The 25077-nt window shown below is 48.4% G+C and overlaps 1 protein-coding gene across 5 annotated transcripts in view; it reads left to right on the top strand.

Annotated features, from left to right (window-relative positions):
* RUNX1 (RUNX family transcription factor 1) overlaps window positions 1-25077 on the top strand; it is a 242519-nt gene that overhangs the window by 189054 nt on the left and 28388 nt on the right. For 4 of the 5 annotated variants that reach the window (XM_029938999.1, XM_029938996.1, XM_029938997.1 and 1 more), the window contains one exon: window positions 14622-14813. The exons of the other annotated variant lie outside the window; for it this stretch is intronic. In XM_029938999.1, coding sequence (XP_029794859.1) covers window positions 14622-14813 — 192 coding nt within the window. The remainder of the gene's footprint in view (window positions 1-14621; window positions 14814-25077) is intronic. 5 annotated transcript variants of the gene reach the window in all.

The following is a 25077-nucleotide window of genomic DNA, read 5'->3' on the forward strand; positions in this document are numbered from 1 at the left end:
GGAGACACAGAATTAGAAACAGGCTCTAGGCTCTGAACCATCAGCACAGAGCCCAATGTGAGGCTCCAACACACAAGACTTTGAGTTGTGAGATCATGACCTGAGCCAAAGTTGGCTGCTTAACCAACTGAGCCACCCTGGCACCCCTCTTTTTTTTTTTTGTAAAGGAACAAAACAGAATTAATCTGCCAACTCCCTAAACCTCTATAAAGTAAATTAATGACAATAATTAGCTTGGTATTTCTATGATCTACATATACTCAGGTACCATTAAAGCCAGTATTCAGTAAAGCTGAGACCATTAGGGACGTCTTTCGGTATTCTTTCATATACCGAAATGTTGAACACTCGATCTATGTGTTTGGTTGGTTTTGTTTTTGTTTTTGTTCACCATGGCCTCGAAGTCAGCTTTCTGGTCACTTGAGATAAATAGTAAATATTTTGAAATAAGTAAAGTCTTAAGGACTGTCTGCATTTATGGCCCCTTTTGGGTTTGTTCCCAGAATCACCTTATTTTTACTTAGCTTTGAAGTGGTTTTGTGATATTTCCAATTCATTCATTTTAAAGAGCTAAAGAGAACTGCACATGGTCACATCTTTTTGTCCGCCTCCAGCATTACCAATAGGACATAGCCCTGGGCTTCAGAAACAAAAGCCAGAGGGAGTGAGAGAGGCATTTGGAGCTGGACCAGCCTGGCTTCCTGTGATCCCTGTGATCCTGTGATCCCTGGCAGTGATGCGTCAGTTTCCCCATCTGTTGAATGGGCATACTGACACCTGCCTTGCTGAGGCGAGGGGCAGGGGGGTGAAGACAGAAGTAGAGAGCCTGAGAGGCAGGCTAGAGTGATGGTTGGCAACTAGAGAGTTGGCTGCTTCACTCAACCTCCGCTCTCCTCCATGATCAGATTAGCCTCCCCAAGCTGAGCCTCCTCAGGTGTAAAACCAGGAGGGCGATAGCCCTATGAGGGAGAGCAGTGCACAAACTGTTGATTGCACAGCCTGGCACAGAGGAGCTCCTTAAATATTAGCACATGCCCCGGACACAGGTCCCCTCCCCTCATCCCTTAGCCCTTACCAAGGGAAACTACTGGAACTCTGCCCAAGTGGGGACCAAATATTGGCCATTGACTAGTGACTTTTTATTTTTAAATTTTCTTTTTTTAATGTTTATTCTTTTTTGAGAGAGAGTGAGAGAGATAGAGTGTGAGTGGTCAGAGAGAGAGAGAGGGAAACACAGAATCCAAAGCAAGCTCCAGACTCTGAGCTGTCAGCACAGAGCCTGACTCGGGGCTTGAACCCATGAGCTGAGAGATCCTGACCTGAGCCAGAGTTGGATTCTTAACTGACTGAGCCACCCAGGCGCCCCATTGCCAAGTTATTTTTTTAAAACTCCTGGCAGATTGGGTCCCCAGCATAACAATACAATAAGAGCTTTTTTCTCTTTTTCCTTCCAATCTATCTGTTATTCATTCCAAATACCAAACTGATTTCAACAATTTATTCCTCACTGAAGGAAAATCCTGTTAACTGGATTGCCCTGGAGAGAGGTGGTCCTTTCCCAAATAGAGATTTTATCAAAATGTAGTTGTTTCTTAACTGAATATTAGCACTCATGCTGCTGGGTGCCTGCCAAGTCTCTTAACATCTGGAAGCTTCCACAGGGTCATCTATAAGATAGGAATAATCATATGAGCTGTCTACTGCCTAGCACTATTTTAGATGAATTGAAATTATATATATATAATCAAGGTGCTTGGTAAACAGCCTTACCAGTTAGATAATAGAAATCCAATAGATTATAGTCTAATATTAGAAAAAATATAATAGAAAAATGTATAATTGTTTAGTATCTATTATACAAGAATCTTAGGGATCTTTTTAAAAAAAATTTTTTAATGTGTTATTTATTTTTGAGAGAGAGAGAGAGAGACGGCTTGAGCAGGGGAGGGGCAGAGAGAGAAGGAGACACAGAATCTGAAGCAGGCTCCAGGCTCTGAGCTAGCTGTCAGCAAAGAGCCTGACGTGGGGCTCAAACTCATGAACCTCGAGATCATGACCTGAGCCAAAGCCTGATGCTCAACCGACTGAGCCACCCAGGCGCCGCTAGAATCTTAGGGATCTTAAATAAAATAATTATTGGTTTTTTGAGGGTAGATTTTATTTCATCAGATCTTTCCAAATTGAGGGGCAGAAAAGTGTAGAAAAGGAACAGAGACATTCAGATCAGCCCCCGCTGTCAACCAGACTGTTGGGGATTTTACCTTTTGCCATTAGAATATTTTCCTCTTTTCTTTACCAACTACTATGTACCTTTGAAAAACACCAGAAACTACAAGAAGCAACCCTAACAGTTAGAAGAGCTGCATTTTCTTTTAAGATACATTTCTTTTCTGGAACCAAAGGTCATGGTTCCTGAACAATTCTAGAACTCCAGCTTCTCTTGGTGAAAGCCTTGGTTGGGAAGAGCTTTTAATGTCAGGTCGAAGTGCCGCTGGTGGAGTCCCTGTTCCTTTTTTTTTTTTTTTTTTTTTTTGGCCCTTGGCTTTTTACATATGCTGCTTGCCTGAGATTTCTGGATTAGATTTCAGGGAGGTGAAATGTTACACCATAGAGCCTCCCTGCCAGTTTCCCAGGAGGAGTCGAATCCGCAGCACCCGCTGCGGTGAGAATCTTCCAGACTCTGGAGGCAGGCCCTCTGTCCTGTTCCTGGGCTGACTGGCTGCCAGGACCAGGTTGGGAGAAACCCGTTCTCTTCCTTGGGTGATTCAGTCAGTCTCAAAATAAATAGGCAGGCAGAAAGAACTGGAAACTGCTGAAATTTGAGTCTCCAGGGCTGGGCTCTTCCAGGAGCTGCTCTGCTGAACTGTGAAAGGAATCCTGAGCCCTGGGCAAGGGAGCGGCTGCGGAGTGGAAAAGACCGCTGGCCTGGGGGAGGTGGCTCCTGCCAAGGCTGGCTCTGCCACGCCCACTTTCCCCTCCCAGATCCTCAGTTTCCTGATCTACAGAAGGAGAGAGAGGATCTGATGACGTTAAGGTCCTTGTCGGCTTCTCGGAATCAACTCGATGTCTGTTAGGAGCAGGTACATTTCCAAGGCATGGGCTTGCAGGCTGGGGAAGGAAAGCCTGGCAAGCTGCCCTCGACCTTCACCCTGGAGAGGCAGAGACCCCGGACTGAGGAGCTGGGGGGCAGGGAGGGGCCATCTATCACTCCCCAAGCTGGGGAAAGGAACGAATAAAGGTCCACTCCAGAGTGACATGCCGCACGTAGGGGAAATCATCCTAACTAGATTTTCTATGGCTCTGGCGTCATTTAAGAAAAGAAGGGAGAACAAAAAAAAAAAAAAAAAAAAAAAAGACATCCTTATACCCACAAAGTGCTCAATTGTGCAAACCACAGAGTCCCAACACTGCTTCCTGAAGCAGGCCGGTCAGGGACCTTCGTGTTCATTCCTCAGCCAACGAGAAAAGACGGTGTGAGTTCTGTTGACTTAATTGTTCGGCGTTTCTGAGTGGGGCCTGCCTCCCTCCTTCACCTCCTCGCAGCATTCTGGGCTGTTCTTCATTACTTGCCCTACCTATCTGCACAATCTAGCCGCAAACAGCTTTGGTTGACCACACCACTTCCCTATTGAAAGTTAATACTGTTTGACTCATTCTGTGTTACTAACCTGAAGCCAAAGAAAACAAGCCAGAGAATACCGGCTTGTATGGAGTTTGGAAAGCTCTCAGAGGCCCTGCTTTCAAAATCCTATACAGTAGCTTTACTATATCTCTGCTGCAGCTGCAAAGAAAATGAAGGAAGCAGAAGTGGTTAGAAAAAAGCTGGGGGTGGGGAAGAGTCAGGGCAGGAGTTGGGGGGTGCCCCACAGGCTACGGGGAGACTCGGCATCATCTGCAGTAGTTTATGAACACGTTCGCTCTGAGCTGAGATTATGCCTTCATGCACCAGAGGATTCATCCAGTAGAGAGACTGGTTAGGGCGTTAAAAGCAGAGGAGGTACAAAACCAGTCACTGGAAAGGCAGGTCCCCTATTGCATTTGGAGCAGAGCGGTGTTGGGAAGTGGGGACCCAACGAGCCCGCCTTCCACAGGCCGAGTCCCAAGGTGAAGACAGAGAAAGGGGAAAGCCTGTGTCTTTCAGATCTGGAAAGCCTTGGCCGGGAGAAGGTGGCTGTCAAAGTCTTCTAGAAAATGGCTTAGCAGGGGCACCTGGGTGGCTCTTAACCCACGTCTGCTAGGGAAGTATTGACGGCCTTCTGGTCCTTAGTTCCGTAACTCTCTCAGTGGTGGTCAGCGAATTGGGGGGCAGGGGGAGGAGGCATTTGTGTCTTGGAGTCAATTGAACTTTCCCTCCCTAAGTCACCTGGCAAGGTGTGGGACTAGTGTTGTCATCGCCAGGTCCTGGCTCTTTGTGAATCCCCGGCAAATAGCCCCTTGCCGGTTCAGGTGACTGGCGGGAGAAGGCTTAGTCCCCTAGACGGATGCTGCTTCTCAGCTGGGGGGTGACGGCTGTGGACAAGAGCCATGGGGACGTCACCATCCCCCAGACAACCTGGAAGCATTTTCTCTGGAGGGAGTGAGGCAGGGCTGATAGCGCGTTAAAAAAAAAAACAACTAGAGTGACTGACAACTACCAGTTACTGTTGGTTTTCTGACCAGCAAGGGCTCAAGGGACTGCCAGTGGCCAGCGTGCCGTGACCCTTTTGCACACCTGCAGGCCTGCTAAGCCATTTTCTTTATTATTTTTTTAATTTGTCTTAACATTTGTTCACTTTTGAGAAACAGAGACAGAGCGTGAGTGGGGGCGAGGCAGAGAGCGAGGGAAACACAGAACCCGAAGCAGGCTCGAGGCTCTGAGCTGTCACCACAGAGCCCCTTGCGGGGCTCAAACTCACGAACTGTGAGATCATGACCTGAGCTGAAGTCGGGCACTTAACCGACTGAGCCACCCAGGCACCCCTGCTAAGCCATTTTCTAGAAGACTTTGACAGCCCCTCAGTCTCATGCTTCTGTGAGGACAGCCTCAAAGTCAGTTGACATTTGTGACCAGAGAGGTAGAAATCAGATGCTCCCCACCTTCCCTGCTGCTGGGAAAACCCCTCCCCTGGAGCCCAAGACTTTTAGGAACGGGAGTGAATTTTCTTTCCCCTCCTCAGAAGTACAGAAGAGTAGAGAGCGTCTTACACGTGGCCGAGTGCGCATCCCAGGATAGTCTGGCCCCCCCGAAGGGAGCTTATTCACTCCTTCCTTCGCCCCTTTATTCATTCACCCAGCATTTACCGAGGCACCACCCAACCTTGCACAGGTGCTCAGTTCACTCTGTGGGTCATGCATGGTGTGTGGAGGGCAGAGGGCAGGAGACCCACAGGAAGGGTGGGTGGCCTGTGTGGGGGACAGGAATGCAGGCAGCACAGTGAGGCAGGTGCCATCTGCGGACCTCTGGGATCACCTTCTCCTTGTGCCCAGGCCTTGCCCTCGGGCTTGCTCGGCTGAGAACCAGAACCCAGAGCCAGCTCAGTAGCTCCAGATGGCATTTCAGCCCAAACCCACCTCTCAGTACCGCGTCCCCGCCAAAACCTACCCTCCAGAGTCCCCTTCCGTTCACAGCCCGCCCAGCGGGGCCGGAGCTCCCTAAGAGGTTTTCTGGAGACAGTCCCTTACTCAAGGACAGTGGAGAAGACTTGGAATCACAGGCTGATAGAGAAGAAAGGCTCTTGAACTTGTGAGTGGCCCACACCCCTCCCTCTGCGGGGTCGCCTCCCCCCCTCCCAGAGGGCCACCTCTGGTCAAGAGCAAAAGAAAGCAGGCGGGTTCTCCGCCCTAAGCTACAATTAGGTCCTGAGTCACCAGACAGAAACAGGAGGTAACCAATGGCGACCAGCGACTGCAGATTTGGACTCCCGCTTTCAGGGTGGTCCAGGTCTCAAAGAGCTCCCACGAGCGAGCTCAAAACTCCACTGTCTGCTACTCCGGGGCTGGGACGGAACAGCTCAGTTTTGTTTTTGTTTTTGTCCTGTGAACCTGGGGAGCGCGGCTGGGGGTGGGGGCAGGCCTCGCGTGGGCCTTCCTTCCGCCCGGAGCCTCTGTGCGTTTCCCTCTGGCTCCGGCCCCAGCTGGCTCTGCCTCTCGCTTGTTCTGTTGCCTTGTATCCCTTTCCTCTGCTACTTGTCTCTAGCAGTCGCGTCTTCGCCCATGGGACTGTGTGTGTGGGTGCCGGGGTCTGTGTGTGTCTGTGTCTGCGTGCGGGTGAAGATACTCGCTACAAAAAAACAAACAAAAAAACCCCAGAAAACAAGGGGAGCTGAAGCAGCTCTTTGCTTACGTGGGTTCTGTGCTCAACTCAGCACAAGGGCCTTTTATCCATTCTTTTTTATTTTTTGACATGATGAAAGAAACACTAGAGAAGACCAGCTTTGCAGACTGACTTATTTTTTTTAAGTTTATTTACTTATTTTGAGAGACAGAGAGAGAGCGCGTGTGTGTGTGTAAGCAGGGGAGGGGCAGAGAGGGAGAGAGAGAGGATCCCAAGCAGGCTCTGCACTGTCAGCAAGGAGCCTGACGCAGGGCCTGAACCCACACAGCAGGAGATCATGACTTGAGCCAAAATCCAGAGTCGGACGCTTAACCGACTGAGCCACCGGGCACCCCAGAGACTACTTGACTTCCGATGAGACATTTCTACATGAAACTTGATGTGCTCCGTTGTGACAGTTTCCCTCCAGGAGTACTTTTCTGAACCCTCTACAGCTCCAACCTCAGCTGCAAACTTGAGTTCAGACTTGCTTTGTCCCAGATGTGCTCTATTTCCCTACAGTCTGGTGGAGGCCAGTTGGACAGCACCCATCGTGAAGGGTCTGAGCACCCATTCTGTCGGTGTTTTGTGAGCCCGATACATGCCGGGAGCATACGTAGGTGCTAGGGATCCCGCCATGAAGAGAAGAGGCAAAACCTCACACTCTCATGGACCTCACAGTCCAGCGGGCACAGACAGGCCATGAGTAGTGTTAACAAGTGCCATGGAGAAAACCAAAGCTAAAGGGCTAGGGGCCGGAAGAGTTTGCAATTTAAACTGGGGTGTTTAGGAATTTCTCAGAGAGAAGGTGCAATTTAAGCAAAGACTTGAAGGATGGGGGGATGTAGTACACAGATATCTGGTATTCTGGGGAGAGGAAACAGCAAGTGCAAAGGCCCTGAGGCAGACATATGGGAGTGATGGCAAGGTGGCCAGGGTGGCTGGAGCAGAGCAGAGAACTCAAACTGTCTGCCTTCTAGTTTCAAAATAGGGGGCATTCGCCTTAGAAAGCAGGCACAGCAAAATGCCAGGCTGGCCTCTGACAGGTGTGCTTCATGCCATGTGAAGGGCCACTGCAGGACTGTGGTTTAGGAAGACCCAGGATAGGGAAGCCCCGTGCACAACCAGACTTGTGGTCACTTGCTTACCTATTGCTGCCTGCAAGAGAACCGAAGCCCTTCCCAAACAAAGGCATCATGCTCCCCATTGGTGATTCTCCTGGGGTAAGGCACCACATCTGGGGGACCCTAAGTAAGTCACGGCGCATTGCCTAGGATGCAGCAGCACCCAGACGGACTGGTCTCCAGGGCTCAGTGTGACTGATCACCTGTAGAACGTAGGAGGCCATGTGCCTGGGCCATACGGGTGAGGGTGTGAACAGCGGCACAGAGAGATGAGCACTAATCTCAGGCTTACATACCTCTTGCCACTGACGAAAGGGGAAGGACGGGACCCTGAAGTGTCATTATTTGCCATCTCATCAGAGAAGCAGGGAAAGGAGACCCAGGGGTCAGGCTCAGCAGAACGACTGTCTTCCCAGCTGTGGCCCCTGACCCCTTGCTAGCAGGTTTTGAGGGGAGGTGGATGGCCCACCCCCTCTAGACGCACCCTTTGGATGCTGGCGGAGAAGGGGCCAAGACCTGGAATATGATGCCCATGTCAGCGGGGTGGCAGGAAAGGCTCAGTGAAGGCTTGAGGGGAGAGAGGAGACGATCCAAGGAAAATGATGTCCTAGGTCACTAGTAACTGTCTGAACGGCCACTGACAAAACAGCAGGAGGCCGGGGGAGAGTGGGTCCTCAGGATGTGATGTGCAAAGCTGGATCGCTAGCACCTACACAGAGCACACGGGAGGGTGGGGCCTGCCGGGTAGAATGCCAGGTTCAGGCGAGAGCTCCAGAGACCAATTTGACAGTTGAGCCTGGGACTGGCTCCCACAGGCCAGATGTCTGGCTGAAAACAGACAGAAAGAAACGCTTGGATGTCCTAACGTCATATGAAGTCGTTCTAGAAAGCCTGTGCTTGGAGTTGCCCAACCAGAACAGGTTGAGTAGCTAATTGCTGAGATATAATTGCCGCGAATGCTTTTAGAGCCCCCTCGGAGTAATCCCTCTTAGTCCTTTAATTCCAGGCTTCCAGATAAGGAGGCTGGGTGATGAAGAGACTTGCTCTTGTCCGCAGGAAATTTGGGTGGAAAAGCAGATTTATAAGAGAGGTTCTTAACGTGCAGACTGGCGGTCACGTTTTCCGGGTGCCATGTTGTTTTTGTGTGGGAGAGGATTACGGCATCTGCGTTAACACCCCATCCTCGCGGGCACCCAGAGGCCTCAGCTGGAAAGGAATAATAGGCTCCTCATAACCCTTTCCTGCTCTTCTTCCAAGCCCTTCCGTAGACAGCAGAGTGGGGTTACATCCTGGGTTCACCTTACGGATCAGCCTTGAGCAGAGCCATGGTGACCCACTGACTCAACTCCGTGATGGCGGGAGGGAAATGGTCAACACCCGCCTATCCGAAGGGCAGACTTTCGGCACTTTCAGCCATCCTGCCTACACTGAAGAGTTGAAAGATTAAGAAAAAGACCGCCGGAGAGTTCTCACCAAAACAAGGCCGCCACTTGGTGCTCACAGATACTTGGTCTAAACACAGTTCCGGTACAGCCGGCGTGGTAGTGTCTAGCCCAGGGAAAGCTGGAAGCACACCGAAGGGGGGAGCCACCCCCTTCACACTCAAATCCCCAGGACGTTCTCTAGACCGGCAGCATCACATCCCTTGGGCTTTACTGGAAATCTAAATTCGCGGGCCACACCCCAGAGCTACCAAGCCAGAATGTCCCAGGACACGGGATGCTCATTCAGGTGTGTGAGACATAGCTCTGTCCTGTGGGATCACAGTGCCACTCAGGGCCGCCACGTGAGCTAGGAACAGAAGAGGGATAGTAAAGGCAGAAAGTGCAAATGCTGACGGTGCTCTGGTGGCCTGGGGGCCTCCAAGTGCCTAAACTGTTCACCTCTCCTCTTGACTCACTGCGGGCACACAGAAATCAATATTTACAGGAGCAAGCTTGCAGGGCACTGGGTGGGTGGGTGGTGGTTTGAGGGAGTGGGTGTGTTTTCAGACCTGCCCTCTTTCTCTCATTGGCTGTGTGAGATGGGATAAATGATATAACCTCTCTGAACTTCACTCTTCACACATGGGTTAAAAAAACAAGGCTGATTTCTCCAGCACTTCTCCGATTCTGAAGTACTCTAACTCTGCAGGGATCTCCTAGTTTAATAATATGGGAAGAAATCAGAGGGGGAAGTTAGGCTACCAAAGTTTATATAACATTGGACAATATATAAACATGACTATATAATATTTATTCTAATATATAATACGCTAACATATATCATATATTTTACATTGTGATATATGTATCACATATACACACACACAATGGGACAATACTTTCCAACATTAAATTAGCCAGCAGGCAGATCGGTTTGCTATTAGAAAGATTTATTTCATCACCTGCAAGGTTCCTTAAGGAAGGATCCCAGGCACATTCAGTATGATTACTTTCCTGTCCTCGGAATCTAGAGTGTAGACTGTTATACCAGGAAAAATGAGCTGTTCTCCACACACATCAATTTCTTTTCCATAGTCGTGAAGCGGTAGCAAATTAAAAGGAAGAGACCCATGTTTTCATATCCAGACCCATGTTGTTAGGATCAGATTGACTAGCAAGCATCTTTTGAAATACATGTATGCTCTTAGAAGAATCACAAGGTCATATATAGATAGATACACATGTAGGTGTGCACACACACATAGAGATATCTTCTGGTATCATTTTGTATACGTTTTCTTCAACTTCCCCTCATGACAATGCTTCCTACTTTTTCTGCTGAGAACCTACCAAGAAAAGTAGTAAACCCACACCAGAAACATGGGCTAGCCAACTGCCATAAAATGATTCTCTCTGGCCAAAATTTTCCAGGAAAAAGTGACAATTTAGCCTTACTTGTTTTCTGTGATAGAGGGGAATATTGTTCAGGCGCCTGGGTGGCTCAGTCGGTTAAGCTCCCAACTCTTGATCTCAGCTCAGGTCTTGATCTCAGGGTCGTGAGTTCAAGCCCCACGTTGGCCTCCAGGCTGGGTGTGGAGACTACTTAAAAAAGAAAAAAAGAGCAAATATCATATTTCACTGTTCAACCACGGTTTCTTGAAAAATATAGTTCAGTTATGAGAGAGATATGCATACCTACTCAGTCTAGTTTTTATAGCAGACAACTGAAAGCTGGCCTCATTATCCCTCATAGATATCATAACATTTAGGGGTGCCTTGATGGCAGCTCCCCCAGAAAACTACAGGACGTATGTCTTTGGAATGAAGAAGTAAAATCTCACAGATGGGATTAATTTATTTTTATTCTTTTTTCTTTTGGCTTTATATGACACTGCATAGCTAATAAAATCCTAATCAAATACTTTTTCCAGAATGTGGGAATGGTAATAGAGAAACATAATTTAGTATCCTTTTCAACTCTCTTCAAGAGTCAATAAGATGTCCTGGTATGAAACCTTGAGGTAGTCACTATTTTAAGGGCCACCATATCAACATTTTCAGCTGACCTCCTGTGTGCTCAAAAAGTCAGACTGCCAAACATGCAGCGGGACTGCATGGTAATTCTCCTAGATTTGATCCAGAGTTGAATTCCCTGTTGTCCTCTGAAGCCCAGTACTCAGCGAGAAGGAAGAAAAGTGAGTTTGATAGTGGACATTTCCCATACTCCCGTATTTAAAATTCAGGGGGGCAAATTGACATGTTAATTGCACACAGATACAGGAAACCGGAGACATAAAGCATTCATTTTCCCCGGCTTGAACGTTTCTATCGGAAGCTTCTGTATTTCATACAAAATATTGCTCTTTGGGCCAGGAAATCGGATGGCTTCAAAAAAGAAGAATTAGGTGTTCTTTTGATCTACCTTATAAATGCTTCTGAACCACACCTTTCGGATGATAATGCTTTTTATTTCCCCCGTGCCTTGGTGTTACAACCCTCAAGCATCCTGGTGAGGAAGGGGGCTCACAATAACCTGCAAAGGCAATAGGCTCTTACTTACGGCCAGGATCGCACGTGGGGAGGGTGTGGAGTGAGTGTTTCCCCCACTCCTCCAGCATTAGACTCAGCCTCCAACTCTCAGGGCTTAGAAAATCGCTCAGAGTGAAGAATTGTTTTCTCTGAAAGTTATGCCTGAACATTCCTGCTAAAGCAGACAGCCATCAGTTAATCTCTGTAAATGACTACACTTTTGGCAGGAGTCCGCTGGTACAAAAATTGCTCACATGTTAAAACTTTTGTTTTTTTAAACGTAGGGCTATGAGAGGGGACTAATACAAAATAATCTCACGCTGTGCCCGGCCACAGTCATGGCTTACCTAACATGACTTACTCCTGCTCCATGTTTTGGTAGCATGTGGTCCCTAAGCTTGGTGGCTAAGGCAGACACAACGGACAGCCTTTCTCCAAATGCAGAGTAGACTCCAAATTGCCAAATGCCATGTACTGAGAATGATCTCGTACACATCATTCTTCGGGATCACTCCCTGTCCTTGACCCAGGGTTCTTCAAAAATGCCACTGGGTGCCCAAGGAATGTGAAGTTTGGAAATGGATACAAAACTGGAAGACTCTGCCACCATTATTTTGCCAACCGACATTCTTTCTGAGGCAGTAGAACTCTCCAGAGTCATTTGTCCTGCCCTCTTCTTTCCCTGACTCCTAATACCAGCCTAATACTAGGTCTGATGGGCATTTAAAAGGCGGAATTGTTATGCCTTGAATGGCTTTTGAAGTGGAATTGTTTTGCTTGTAGGAATAACAGATTTCTCCGGTCTGATCAGCAGAAAGCTAAGAATCTGTCCCAAAGATAAAAGGAGGCAGGAATCTGGGCACCTGGGTGGCTCAAATGGTTAAGCATCAGACTTCAGCTCAAGTCACGATCTCACGGTTTGTGGGTTCGAGCCCTGCGTTGGGCTCTGTGCTGACAGCTGGGAGCTTGGAACCTGCTTCAGATTCTGTGTCTCCCTCTCTCTCTCTGCCCCTCCCCAACTTGCACACGCTCGATCTCTTTCTCTCAACAATAAATAAACATTAAAAAAATTTTTTTTAAAAAGGAGGGAGAAATCAGGGAAAGAGCCATCCAGAGACACTGAATTACACCATGATCCACTGAAATAGAATGTTCTAGAAAAAGACATTTTCATACTTCTGACAGACAGGGATGACAGGAGTTGTTCCGGGACCTAGCCCTATGGCCTTTCGCCCACAAGGCCAGCGCTTAAAATACTCAGTGGGAAGGGGCCTCTCACATGTGTGCGGTCCCTAAGTGACTCAGGCTGTCTGTGCTCAGGTTGAGTATCACAGGTTGCGGGGCTGAATCAGAGTCCAGATTTGCCTTGGTGACACATGAAAAGAGGGAGTGTTGCATTTGAATGACACAAATATTATGCTTAAGTAGTTTCCTCATTTTGGAGCCAAACAGGTCTTGTTCATGATAAATATCACTGCCGTAGAGTAGGTCCTTTTTTTCGGTCTAGAATTTGAGACCGGGTCCACTGTGCCCAGGGGCCTGGCAGTGAGAAGAAATGGCAAGCCACAGAGATTTGGAGCCATAATACAAATTATAAAATTTAATTTTGTAATTGTAGTGATTGGGAGCTGGGCTAAAACGTATTCCTTCCACCCCACTCCCCTCCCCCCACACCCTCAGGCCAGAGAGCATCGACTCCAGGAATCCTCTTTCTAACTGAGGTCTGGGTTGGGGCACGTGAAAGAGCCTGGATTTATGGCCACAAGCAGGCGGCTCGTCCAGCATGGTTTGGAGGCCGCCTGACAATGGCGGTGGGTTGCGGGGTCGGGGGGCGGCTGGTGTGAGAAGTTGGTCAATGACTCTTTATTGGAACCACAGGGGTGAGGAAGGCCCAGGGGTGCATCCTCTTCGGAAGGGGACTGAACCGCCTGGCCCCTTGGTGGCTAGATCAGTACACCCTGAGCCTCAGTTCTGCTTCACAGGCCCGAGTCCTCAGTGTACACACATTTCATCGGAGGAATTAAGGAAGGAAACGGGAGGCCCAACCCGCCTGCCATGTCCTATGTGAATGGCTCCTGCTCACTGCCCCATGGTGACAGTGATTTTTTTTTATGTTATTTATTTTTGAGAGAAAGAGAGAGAAGCACGAACAGGGGAGGGTCAGAGAGAGAGGGAGATAAAGAATCCGAAGCAGGCTCCAGGCTCTGAGCTAGCTGTCAGCACAGAGCCTGACGATGGGCTCGAACCCATGAACCATGAGATCATGACCTGAGCCAAAGCCGCCGCTTAACCAACTGAGCCCTCCAGGTGCCCCACAGTGACAATGATTTTGATGGGGAACAAGGCAAGGGTATTCGCCATCTCTTTAGATGTGGAGGCCCCGCCTTGGATTCCTGAGCCCTTGGGCAGCTCATGCAATCTGCTGGCACATTCTCTGGGCTCCAGTGAGCCCAGCCTGCTGGGAATACTGGACCGGATGAGGCCCAGGCTATGCCTTCCGATCAACCCGCTCTTAGAGGGTGCACCTGGGGAAGTCAGCTTCAGGAAGGAACACTCAAGAATGCCCGTGGAAAGCTCTGGAGGAGAGGGGCGGAGGGGCTGCACATTCAGGGGATCGGACCTCCCCAAGGACCGTGGGTTTGCAGCCACACCTCGTTTCCTGCTGGAAGGGGCGTGTGCTCAGCTCTGGGGCCCACTGCTGCCTTGAAAGCCTGCCAGGGGTTGGGGCTGCAGTAGGGTCCCGCTTTTCTGATGATACAGGTCTTCCATCCAAGTACTAACCGGGCCCCACCCTGCTTAGCTTCCGAGATCAGCCGTTCAGGGTGGTATGGCGGTAGACTGTTCTGATGCCACAGGGAAGGCACCTTTCCTGGCTGCCTAGCTTCGCCCATGGTGTGTGCCAGCACCAACAATGAAGGCTCCTTCGCTCCCTCTCGACCTGACACGGTCACCAATCCGGGTGCGCCCACCGCATTCCACCCAGTGGAGGTGGGCGCACAGGGTCAGGGAGACGAAACGGCGCGCCGACTGAGCGGGCACCTAGTGATGACAAGGGGACCCCGAATCTCCCCTGGGAGCCCCAGTGAAGCATGCAGACCGCCAGCCAAGCCACGTTGGGGGCGAGGGGAGAGGGAGGGGAAAGGCAAGAAAGCCCCGAATGTTAGGAAATCCACAATACATTTTCTGATCTTTTCCCTCCCTCCTTCCTTGCCTCCCTCTCCCCTCCCCACCCCCACCCCCTCCCCACAATAGGACATCGTCAGAAACTAGATGATCAGACCAAGCCCGGGAGCTTGTCTTTTTCCGAGCGGCTCAGTGAGCTGGAGCAGCTGCGGCGAACAGCCATGAGGGTCAGCCCACACCACCCAGCCCCCACACCCAACCCTCGGGCCTCCTTGAACCACTCCACTGCCTTTAACCCTCAGCCTCAGAGTCAGATGCAGGGTAAGTACCTGGAGGGAGCCCGCTTCCTGCCTCACCCTCGGGCCACACCCCCTCCCCCAGACCTGCCCTGGCTTCTTTGCTCCCCTTGTGCCCCGGAGGGTGGTCCTCGGACCTGCAGCCTGGGAGCCTGGTTAGACACGCAGGGTCTCTGGGCCACCCGGGGCCTATTGAGTCAGCTCTGCGCTGTCCTGAGATCCCCAGATCGGCAGGCTCTACTGCTTAGGATATGGAGAGATATCTATCTATATGTAGATAATATCTTGAATTTTTTAAGAGTTAGCTTTGGCTATGCTATTTTTCTCCCTACCCATTAGGCTAGAACACACACATACATACAAACCCCAAGCAAGGTGAAAGTCGGGATATTTCAAGTTCTTGTTGTCTTCAGATTACTGGGTGGGGTTTATAACTCATATAGGTTCTTATGAAAATACAAAGAAATAGTAGGAAAGCCTGGGTGCCATTACATCAAAGATATTATTTACAATAAATAAATTTGCCATCAGTAAAGAGTGCAGATTAACACATACACACACACACACACACACACACACCCCATACACATATACCCTGGGATTTAGCTAGCAACAACAAAAACACTGTAAAATACAAGAATTGCATAAAACGCCCTGTGCCAAATTAGATAATACACAAAGTTCATTTGCACTGTAGAACCCTGACGTCAATGATTATTTGCTCTGTGATACTGTGTCACATTTCCGAAATACAGTCTCTTACTCTGCCGTGCGGTACACCGCTGTGCGTGATATGGTCACAGTAAGATTCCCTTCTCCAAGTAGCCGGCTTGTTGAACTCAAAGGGAGAGATAAGGGTCACATCTGGGGGAGAGAGCAGGTGGCCCTCGAGGGACATGGTCCCGGCCCCTGAGACTGCCAAAATTCACTTCCCTGGGCGTTTTCTGTGTGTGAGTCATACTGTGGGATGTGCCCTCCTCGGGAGTCCCTTAAGGCTTCTAAACCCGCACACCTCTTTTGGGGTTAGGCCTTGTGGGATCCTCGAAGGGTAGGCCTCTTGTACGGAGTTCAATGGCTCCTGTCTCAGGCTCTCATAAGTATGCTTCTGGGGGCAGTTCTTTGATTTGCGTGGAAAATTCCCAAAGAGAGCTTCCCATCAGATACTATGCCCACAGCTGTTAAGTGGCCTGTGTGTAGACTGTCCAATTTGTATCCAAACAGAAACCCAAAGCTTGATTTGGGCTGGTTGTTTCTCATCTTCAGACTTATCTTTGGTGTATTGAGGAATAGCTTCCCCGAAAGCATCGGTTCTGTGGTGTTTATCATGACGACTTGTTCAAAATATGCATGCTGATTTTTTTAAATGCCAAAATGCAAGCGTGTACGGTACATCGGACAATGGCACATTAATTGAGAGAGATGGGCAAGGGGTTAAATGGTACTTTCCTTCCAAATAGAACAAATTCTCAAGGAGAGTTTTTGGTCTTGTGTTGAGGGCCATTGAAATTAACTTATGTCACCTTGCAGACCTCCTTCTAGTCTCTTCTTCTCTCATTGTATGCTGGACGATTTATACTACTAGGTTGATAAGGGGCTTGCCTTTTTCTACTGATACTGGAACCAAAACTATTCATCATTTTTAAAATGCAGTGGAGAATCCAACCGCAGTGGGGGCAAGTTGAAATGATCACCATGAAGTCAGCTTTGTTTCAGACAGTTTTGGTGAGGAGTGAATCAGATCTGATTTCTCTCCTTGTCAGATACGCTCTTTTTTTTAACTAAAAAGAAGAGGGGAGGGTAGTAATTGAATTCTTGTCCTCGGCAGTCAGCAGCTCTTGGGTGGAGACATTACCACGGACCGGCATTCCTCAGCTCTTTGGAATACTGTATGCTTAGCAGGGTATCAGGTTTAACACAGAGCATCACCCTTTCTTGTTCCTTTTAAAAACTTTTTACTTCTGCAACATATAAGTAATAATAACTTGCATTTGCAGTGCCCTTGAGGCTTGGTTGCTATTCTAAAGAATGTGTTAACTCTATTGCTAATATGCCCTTTCGTTCCAAAATATGATTTGCTGGTCAGTACATCACTTGTAAAATTATAGGAACGTTTAAAAAATAACTGTCCAAGATATATTCGTGTAAAACTACTTTTTTCTCTTTTCTATAAGGAAATGCTTTTTTACCTTAGTCATGCTTTGAGGAGGCCCTGGGGATTTTTTTTTCCCTGAAATTAGAAAGTTAACAGGGATAATGGTAAAGTCTCTTTCAGCCAGAACCTTCATTTTGTTCTTGACAAGCAGGAAAATGGTTATTTTCCTGGCTTAGCTCTAGAGACTCCATATTATATTTAAGAAGATGCTTTATATAAAAATTCAGCATGTGTTTATGGCTGTCTTTGAAAAGGCAGCAATCGTGCTGAGAAAAATATCCCAAAGGTAGTCATGGAAGTTCAAGAGTGGTGCCGTACAGATGTGTGAATGTTTTCAGCATCTGGAAGCGTCAGCAGCTCGGGGCTTGGAAGGACCGTGGGTTGACAGAGAGGCTGACTTCATCTGGAGAGTTACGCCTGCGTCTTTAACTCTGTGAGTGGAAATCACAGATGTAGAATAACGCCTCTATTTATCTAGAATTGGACGTGCTTGAGAAGCCCTCAAAATAGACATTTCATCTATCTGAAGCAAGGTGAGGGAAAGGGGGGCCGGTGGCCATCTACCAAACCACTGTTGATTTGGCGAGTTTAACTCCTAAAAGGGCCGAGGTTAATCTCAGCTTGCTACTTCACCAGCTCTTAAAAGTGAAGAGGAAGCCATTTTGTCATGATCACACGATTCATCAAGACATCATCACAAACTTCTACAGGCAACTTTTAGGATTCCTGTAGACTCATGGGAAGGAAAACGGACATGTGTCTTTTCAAAAGATGGGATGGGCAGATTCTAGCGAGATGAAGTCGCTGATGCTGACTTGGTCACACACGCTCCTTTAGAGATGGCTTCAGGTGACCCGAGCAAGTAATTTTAAGAATTTGACTCCTGAAGTATCAGAAATGATGAACCACATTTAAGGCTGCATCACCCTCACCTGTCTGGGAAGAGAGAGAGAGATTCCCATCTGGAGAAACTAGAGAAATGAAGAGGCCAAAGTTTTGTGGCTCTGCTGTGTGTTGACATGAGGTGTAACTCTTTGACTGGACCAGTTAGGATGTGTTTTGGCATGGGTCAGACCTTTGGAGCACATGATTCCGCTCTCATCGCCATCGTCTGATGTGGTTTGTAGACAGAGGGGTTGAACCTCACAGGCTGACAATTGCTCAGATTGTCCAAGAGCCGATGTGACAGACTTGGACTCAAATCCAGACCTTTCTGGCTATGAGCCAGGGTTGGGAGGGTAGCAGGCTCTGTTGGATCAAGGATCCATTAGATGCAGGGCTGACCAGGGTCAGAAGACCCCAGTCCTCAAAGAGGAGAGGGAGCTGGACATTCACTTTCTGGGCTGTACTGAACTCCTTCTATTATCATCAAATGTTGCTATTAATGACCTTAGAGCCAGACTCTGTGCTGGACACCTTGAAAACTGTCTTTTTTTGGGGGGTAGGAGCGGATGTGTACATCTATTTTTCAAGCTGGTGACAAAAGAACTCAGAATCATGAATCTCTAGCATGAGGGAATGAAGGACAAGGAGGGCTTCCCAATTACTCTGTTTACTGGGGCAACGGGCTGGCCTTCCTACATGTAAGACTCTATCCCTCTTGGGGTCCGCGGGGGCCGAAACCTTCCAATGTCCAAACCCAGGCCACCTCTGCTCAGCCTTGGGGAGTTTGAGTGCCTCTTTTTGAGAGTTGAGAATATGGCCAGAGAATAGAGAACCTCACATCTCAGGTTCCCCTCCTGAATTTTAGGATTCCAAACGATTTTTGTCTTGATAGTGATTTCCCCCCAGTCAAAGTTACTTTGGAACGGCTATGGCTGTCTGGGAAGCTTTTTGAGGTGTGAATCGACTTTGTTCCTCAGCCATCCAGTTACATATGTCAGTGTTTATCAGTCACATGGACAAAAGGAAAAACAAAAAACAAAAAAAAAACCTTTCTATTTCCTGTAGGAGGGAGAGAAATCCCCTTTCCAGAGCTTGGGGGTAAAATATCAAACTGCCTAGCCCTTCTCTTCTCCTGTCTTGTCTGTTGCTCTCTCCCTCCTCCCTTTTTCTTCTAGAAGTTCGAAATCAGAGTGGTGGGGGGATCGTGCCTTGGAAGTAGAGGCTATAGTCCAAAGGGTTTGCGCATGTAAATCTATAAATGGTCATTTAATGCTTACACAACAAAGCAAAATAGTCCGGGTGCTAGGAATGAAAACTGTAAACGTGAAAAGTGCATGATTGAAAAATCGCTCTTATCCAGCGTGCTAGAGCCTGAGAGCCTTTCAAGGTTTCCAACGTCAGAATCCTAACACGACTGACATCAAGCCTGAATCAGGTGTCCCCACAAATACATAAAAATAAATAGATGTGAGAGGGAAGGGAGAGGGGAGGGAGGTGAGCGTGCTGCTGGGTGTCACCCCTGCATCCTGTCCTGTCCTCTCAGGGGCAGGTGGAGGGTTAGAGTTACTAGAGCCCAAAGTATTCTCAAGGCAGGAATTAAGAACCCAGTTTACTGTTTCTGATGTTCTTGGCTTGTGCAATGTAAACTGTAGGTTTACGTTTGAAAAGCTCGTACTAATATATTGCATTGTAGACATTCAGAAAAAGAGACAGGAGAATGGGAAGAAAGTTAAGTCTGTTTTCTTTTTGGGGGACAAAAAGGCCCTAAAAAGCCCTTGCCTTTGTGGCTCGAGTCGAATGTGGCTCTCCCTCTCTCTGGGCCTGTCTGTCACCCGTGATTTCCATTCGAGGCCTGTGAGTTCTTCCCTGCGCTCGGTGGATGGAGTGCCGGAGTTACAACACACGGCTCAGAATGCCTGGGCCGTATTTACAAGCACCACACAGCTAAGTACTTAATAAACCAGCCCTTCAAAGGAGCCGCCAACCTGGTGAGCTGCCAGCACCAGTCATCGTAAACCACATTTTTAGCCGGACTACATTTTCAGACCAAACGCTTTCATGGATGTCATTCAAGGTGATCAGACTGTGTTTTCCAGAGCGCGTTGGCGATGCTTTGTGGACAGCTTTTCTAATTACAAGAAAGAAGGGTTCACTTCAGGGCCTGATCTTAATTAAGGATACAATATTCCTTCTGAGGATTCTCTATGTTCTGAACTTTCCCCTCATTCTCATCGTCTACGGGCTGGTGCTCGGTTGTGTGGGTGCGCACACACGTGCAGACTTTTTGCTCAGAAGAGTAAGTTTTTGATAAAACTCCAGTTGGAGTGCTTCCTTGGTACTTACTTGGTACCATGTCGGACTCTGTTCTGACAGCATGGAGCCCTGCCTGGGATCCCTTCCTTTCTCTGTCTCTCCCCAGATCATCGCTCTCTCTCAATAAATAAATATTAAAAAAAAAAAACTGTTAGCTGGTGGGGTGCCTGGGTGGCTCAGTAGGTTAAGCCTCCTAGTCTTGATTTCGTCTCAGGTCATAATCTCACGGTTCATGGGATCAAGCCCCGCATCGGGCTCTGTGCTGACAGTGTGGAACCTGCTTGGGATCCTCTCTCTCCCTCTCTCTGGGCCCCTCCCCCACTCTCAAGCACACAAATCCATGCCTTGGGATGTTTCTTGGCTCCTGGCTCCTGGCTCCATTCTCCCCTTTCACCTTCATACGGCCTCCTTATCTGTCTCTTCTGTGTCTTTTAAGGACACTTGTCATTGGATTGAGGCCCCACCCAGAGAAACCAGGAGAATCTCATCTCTTCTCACCGAATCGCATCTGCAAAGATTGTTTTTCCAAATAAGATCACATTCACGGGTCCACGGGTCCGAACGTGAACATGCCTGTTTTGGTCAGGGCTGGGGGAGGGGGAGGGGGGGTGGACACCATTCTAGCAATTACACCGAAGCAGACAGGACAGGAGGCCGAGGAGAAGTCTAGAAATAACTCTCCTATGTCTACCCTGCAGAGCTGCTATTCTGGGCAGGGGAGACATGGACTCAGTGTCTCATGTTAAATCCCTCCATCATCTCTTCTGGCTACCAGCAGTTCAGCCGTCATTGTTGGAACTCAGGATCATGGTACTTTTATTTCCCAGGCAGGAAAACATAGGATGTTTTTTTCATATATGAGGTCAGACATTTCTTTCTTTTTTTTTTTTTTATTTTTTATTTTTGAGAGACAGACAGTGTGAGCAGAGGAAGGTCAGAGAGAAAGGGAGACACAGAATCTGAAACAGACTCCAGGCTCTGAGCTAGCTGTCAGCACAGAGCCCGATGCAGGGCTCAAACCCACGAACTGTGAGATCATGACCTGAGCCAAAGCCGGACGCTTCACCGACTGAGCCCAGGTACCCCATGGTCAGACATTTCTTAACATTTTCTAGCACATGTAGGCAGAGGGGACCAGAGGCCAGTGGTGCTGGTGGGGGTGGGCGGTAAGCTCTGCCCTGTCTCATGGAAACCAAGTGGACCAGCAGACAGGAGGCTCGGGTCCCCTCTGCCCTACCCCCCCAACGCTTCATGGCACTGTGGATGGTAGTAAGCAAGGGCTCAGAAGATCGCGGGAGGACCACAGCCAGCCAGCTGGGCAGACTCAAGAATCTGCCCTCCCAGCGCTGGGCGTATCACTGTCATTTTGGACAAGGTGCCTTTAGAAAAAAAACAAAATGGCTTTCTGGCCAGGCATGGTTGACCCAACACCCATTTCGAAAGGCTGGCGATTCACTTTGCATATCTCATCGTCCCAAATTTACAAATTACCCGAAGATAGCCTTTCAGATTTGTGTATTTAAAAAAGAAACTTTGACTATGGCCAGGAAGTCGGGTCAAAAGTTGCTAAAAGTGTGTGGCCAAAGGAGGAACGAACCACATACTCTGGTGGCAGAGCAGGGTCCCGGTCAGAAGGCTTAAGTGGTGGTTCCCCAAACCGAGGTGGCTTTTACTCATTTGCACAATTTTTCTACACATCATGGAGCAGAAATGCAGGCCCTCCTGTAATTCAGCTCTTTTAGGGCTGTGTAAAAGTCAGCGCATATGATTTCAATAACACCGAGGCACTGTAATAACTCCTGCCTTTCCTTATTTCTCTCTGGTCCTCGGGGCATGACTGCCAGAGCTTTGGGCTCCTCTGACCTCCGTAGGCAAGAGCCGCTTCAGCGCATAGTTGTCTTAGATCTTCACAAATATGTTCCTAGCCTTCGCCCCACAGGAGCGTTCCTCTTATTGAACAATTGCCTCCAAAGCAGTAGAACAGCCCAATTGTTATGGAGATTAAAGGTACGGATTGCAAAACACCTGTAAATAAAATCTTCACTGACAAACCCAGTTTCTTTCCATAGACCTTTCTTCCGTAATCTCTTTCTGGCAGAACATTTTATGTTTTGATACCGGAGATTCAGTTACCAACCACAGTCAATAAAACAAAATAATTTTAAAAAATAGTATAGAACTCACCCAAAAAACAAACATTGGCCAATCATGTGTATTTTCCGCTTCTTTGTGCACGCCAGAGGATTGACAGGAAAAAGAAAAAAAAGGAAGGTAGCACTTCTTATACAGTTGATTTTTTTCTTTTCTTTTTTTTTGATGTTTATTTATTTTTTTTCCCATAATATTTTATTGTCAAATTGTTTTCCATACAACACCCAGTGCTCTTCCCCTCAAGTGCCCTCCACCATCACCACCACCTGTCTTCCCCCCTCCCCCCTCCCCCCCAATCCTCAGTTCATTCTCAGCATTCAATAGTCTCTCAAGTTCTGCATCCCTCTCTCTCCCTTTTGACAGAGAGAGAGAGTGGGGGAGGGGCAGAGAGAGAAGAGACACAGAATCCAAAGCAGTATCCAGGCTCTGAGCCGTCAGCTCAGAGCCGGACACGGGGCTCAAACTCTTGAACCACGAGATCATGACCTGAGCCAAAATCAGACTCTCAACTGACTGAGCCACCCAGGCACCCTTATCCAGTTGCTTTTTAGTTTTCAAGCTATGCAAAGTCTTCAGATCGAGTATTAGCCAATTCAAGCTGTCCTACATGGCATGGAATATCCCATTTATGTTTAAAAGGAATCGACATTTTCAAGAGAAAATAGTATTCTGATGCCAAGTCCATGAATGAGCCCTGACTAGGAGAGGTTGGGCAGAAAAGACAGTTATTTCTTCCAGATGCAGTCCTGGGCACCATCCCTAGTCACAACATCTTCGGGTCATAGTTGAGGTGTAGAACATTCCAAATGTAGTTTCAAGATTTTGTGCATCTTCCAGCTGTGGTCAATAGCAAGTGCTTGCTTACTAATCCTTTTGTAAAGGGGACTCTCCGTAAGACAGAATGGCCTCTCTTTCCAAACTGGAGGGAGTGTGGACGAGATGGGGGAGCGGGCGGTAGAGAACTGGCCAACTTGTCTCATGTCACCTAACAGCTGTCAAGTGGCCGTGAAACCTGAGCTTTAAAACACACGGCCCCAACAGACATAGCACTCATTTCTGCACACCATCTTGGTCTTTCACCCAACATTACTGCGTCTAGGCCTCCGTAAGTCTGTGTGATCAGCGTGGTTAGCGAGACTTGGGCCGCAGTTGTGGTGAGCTCAGTCCTGCTGGGAGGAAGGAGGAGGATGCGCCGTGACCCTTCTGCCGTGGGGTTAGGGCGCGACCACCAGTGGTGTCGTGAAGGCAGAGCGTCCCTAGAGAAAGCCTGTGAGTCGGCACCACCCTGGGTGTGAGCAGTTCACCCATCCAGGACATTTAAATCTCCCAGATCTATAACTTGCTGATTCCCACAGAGGAAGTGTCTTTACTGACAGCTTTATATGTTCAACTTGAGTCATTCCAAGGCCAGACCCAAGACCCAGGGAGCTTACGCTGTGCCAACAACTCCTACCATCTTTAGTAAGGGTACATATATACACTGACTTGCAGGGGTGGGGGTGGGGGAGGTAAAAGAAACTCTAAAGGTAAAAAGGGAGGAAGAAACAATCTGACCAGTGATAGTACTTTTTGGAGGTGCGGGTCACACTAGGGAAGTGAGCATGATGGTTTTCGTTAAGCCTCATGGGGCTGTTGCCCTGTGTGGCCACTCACACTGCATTAGTGCCTCTCTCTGTGAGATCAGATGGCAAATTATATGATCAAGTTATTAAAATATCTGTAAAAGTCAGCACAAAGCTCAAGGGCCCGCCTTGGCATTTCTGCCCGTTAAGTGGTTTATTTAGATCGCTTCTCTCAAGGTCTGTTCATCCGGACGTTGTTGTAAATTGCCGGCTCTGTAGAGCTGTCTTTGGCCTGAATTTTCAGCCGTGATCCTGTGGCTGGTCCAAGAGGGTTGGTATCTCAGGGGGTGAAGGCATAAGTTTTTGCCACGTGCAGGTACTCCCCCCACCCCTGCCCTGGTTTGGAACCTGCAGCCCTGCAGCGTCCGTCTGTGATGGTGTCTCTCTCCTGGGCTTGTTACTGGAGCTGTCGGCAGCGAATTATGCCAGGGACATTGCCTGGTCCACACGGTCACCGAAGGCAGTAACAAAATAGAGCTCACGGTTATAGAAAGGGCCGATGTCGTTGGCTCACTTAATCCCCACCACCTGTCACCCATGAGGTTGCAGGACACTGTCCGGAGGGTCCCGCCTGGTGGCCCTGCGCAGGCGCAGAGCCCGTGATCGGTTCTGCTGTTTCCTTTACCACCAGTCCCAGGCCCCCCACCTCATATAAGCAATGACGGACATGGTCTTAAATGCTGATATTCTGTAACTCCGGCCACCGCAGCTCCTAGAGATGACCGGTCACGCCTGACACTCCAGGGAAACCAGTAGGAATGTCCCAGAACACCTCTACTCTGTTGCTTATGATTAAAGGGCCACCTTTTCTTTTTCTTTTTTTTTCTTTTTGGTAATATTTTTGCTGTGGGATCAGGCTTTCTGAGGCACCATATGTTGCTAAATGGGAGAAGTCATTGCCCAGACGTGGATCTGTTTAATTTAATATGATTTTCCACAAATTACAAAGCATGACTTTAAAATTGAATTTGTGCAAAATTACAGATGGCCAATTCAGGTGGATGGGAGAGGAAATCTTGTTACTCTTATTCCAGAATCTCTTCCCGATTTCCTCATTTGATTCTTTCACGCCTTGGGGGAGGGGGTGGGTTCAAGGGAGGGGGCGGGGTGGATACGTTAGAGGGTCTATAAGGAATTTCTTTTATTTTTCAAACTTTCTCCTTGCT

The sequence above is a fragment of the Suricata suricatta genome, chromosome 5, assembly GCF_006229205.1.
Source record: "Suricata suricatta isolate VVHF042 chromosome 5, meerkat_22Aug2017_6uvM2_HiC, whole genome shotgun sequence".
Lineage (NCBI taxonomy): Eukaryota > Metazoa > Chordata > Mammalia > Carnivora > Herpestidae > Suricata > Suricata suricatta.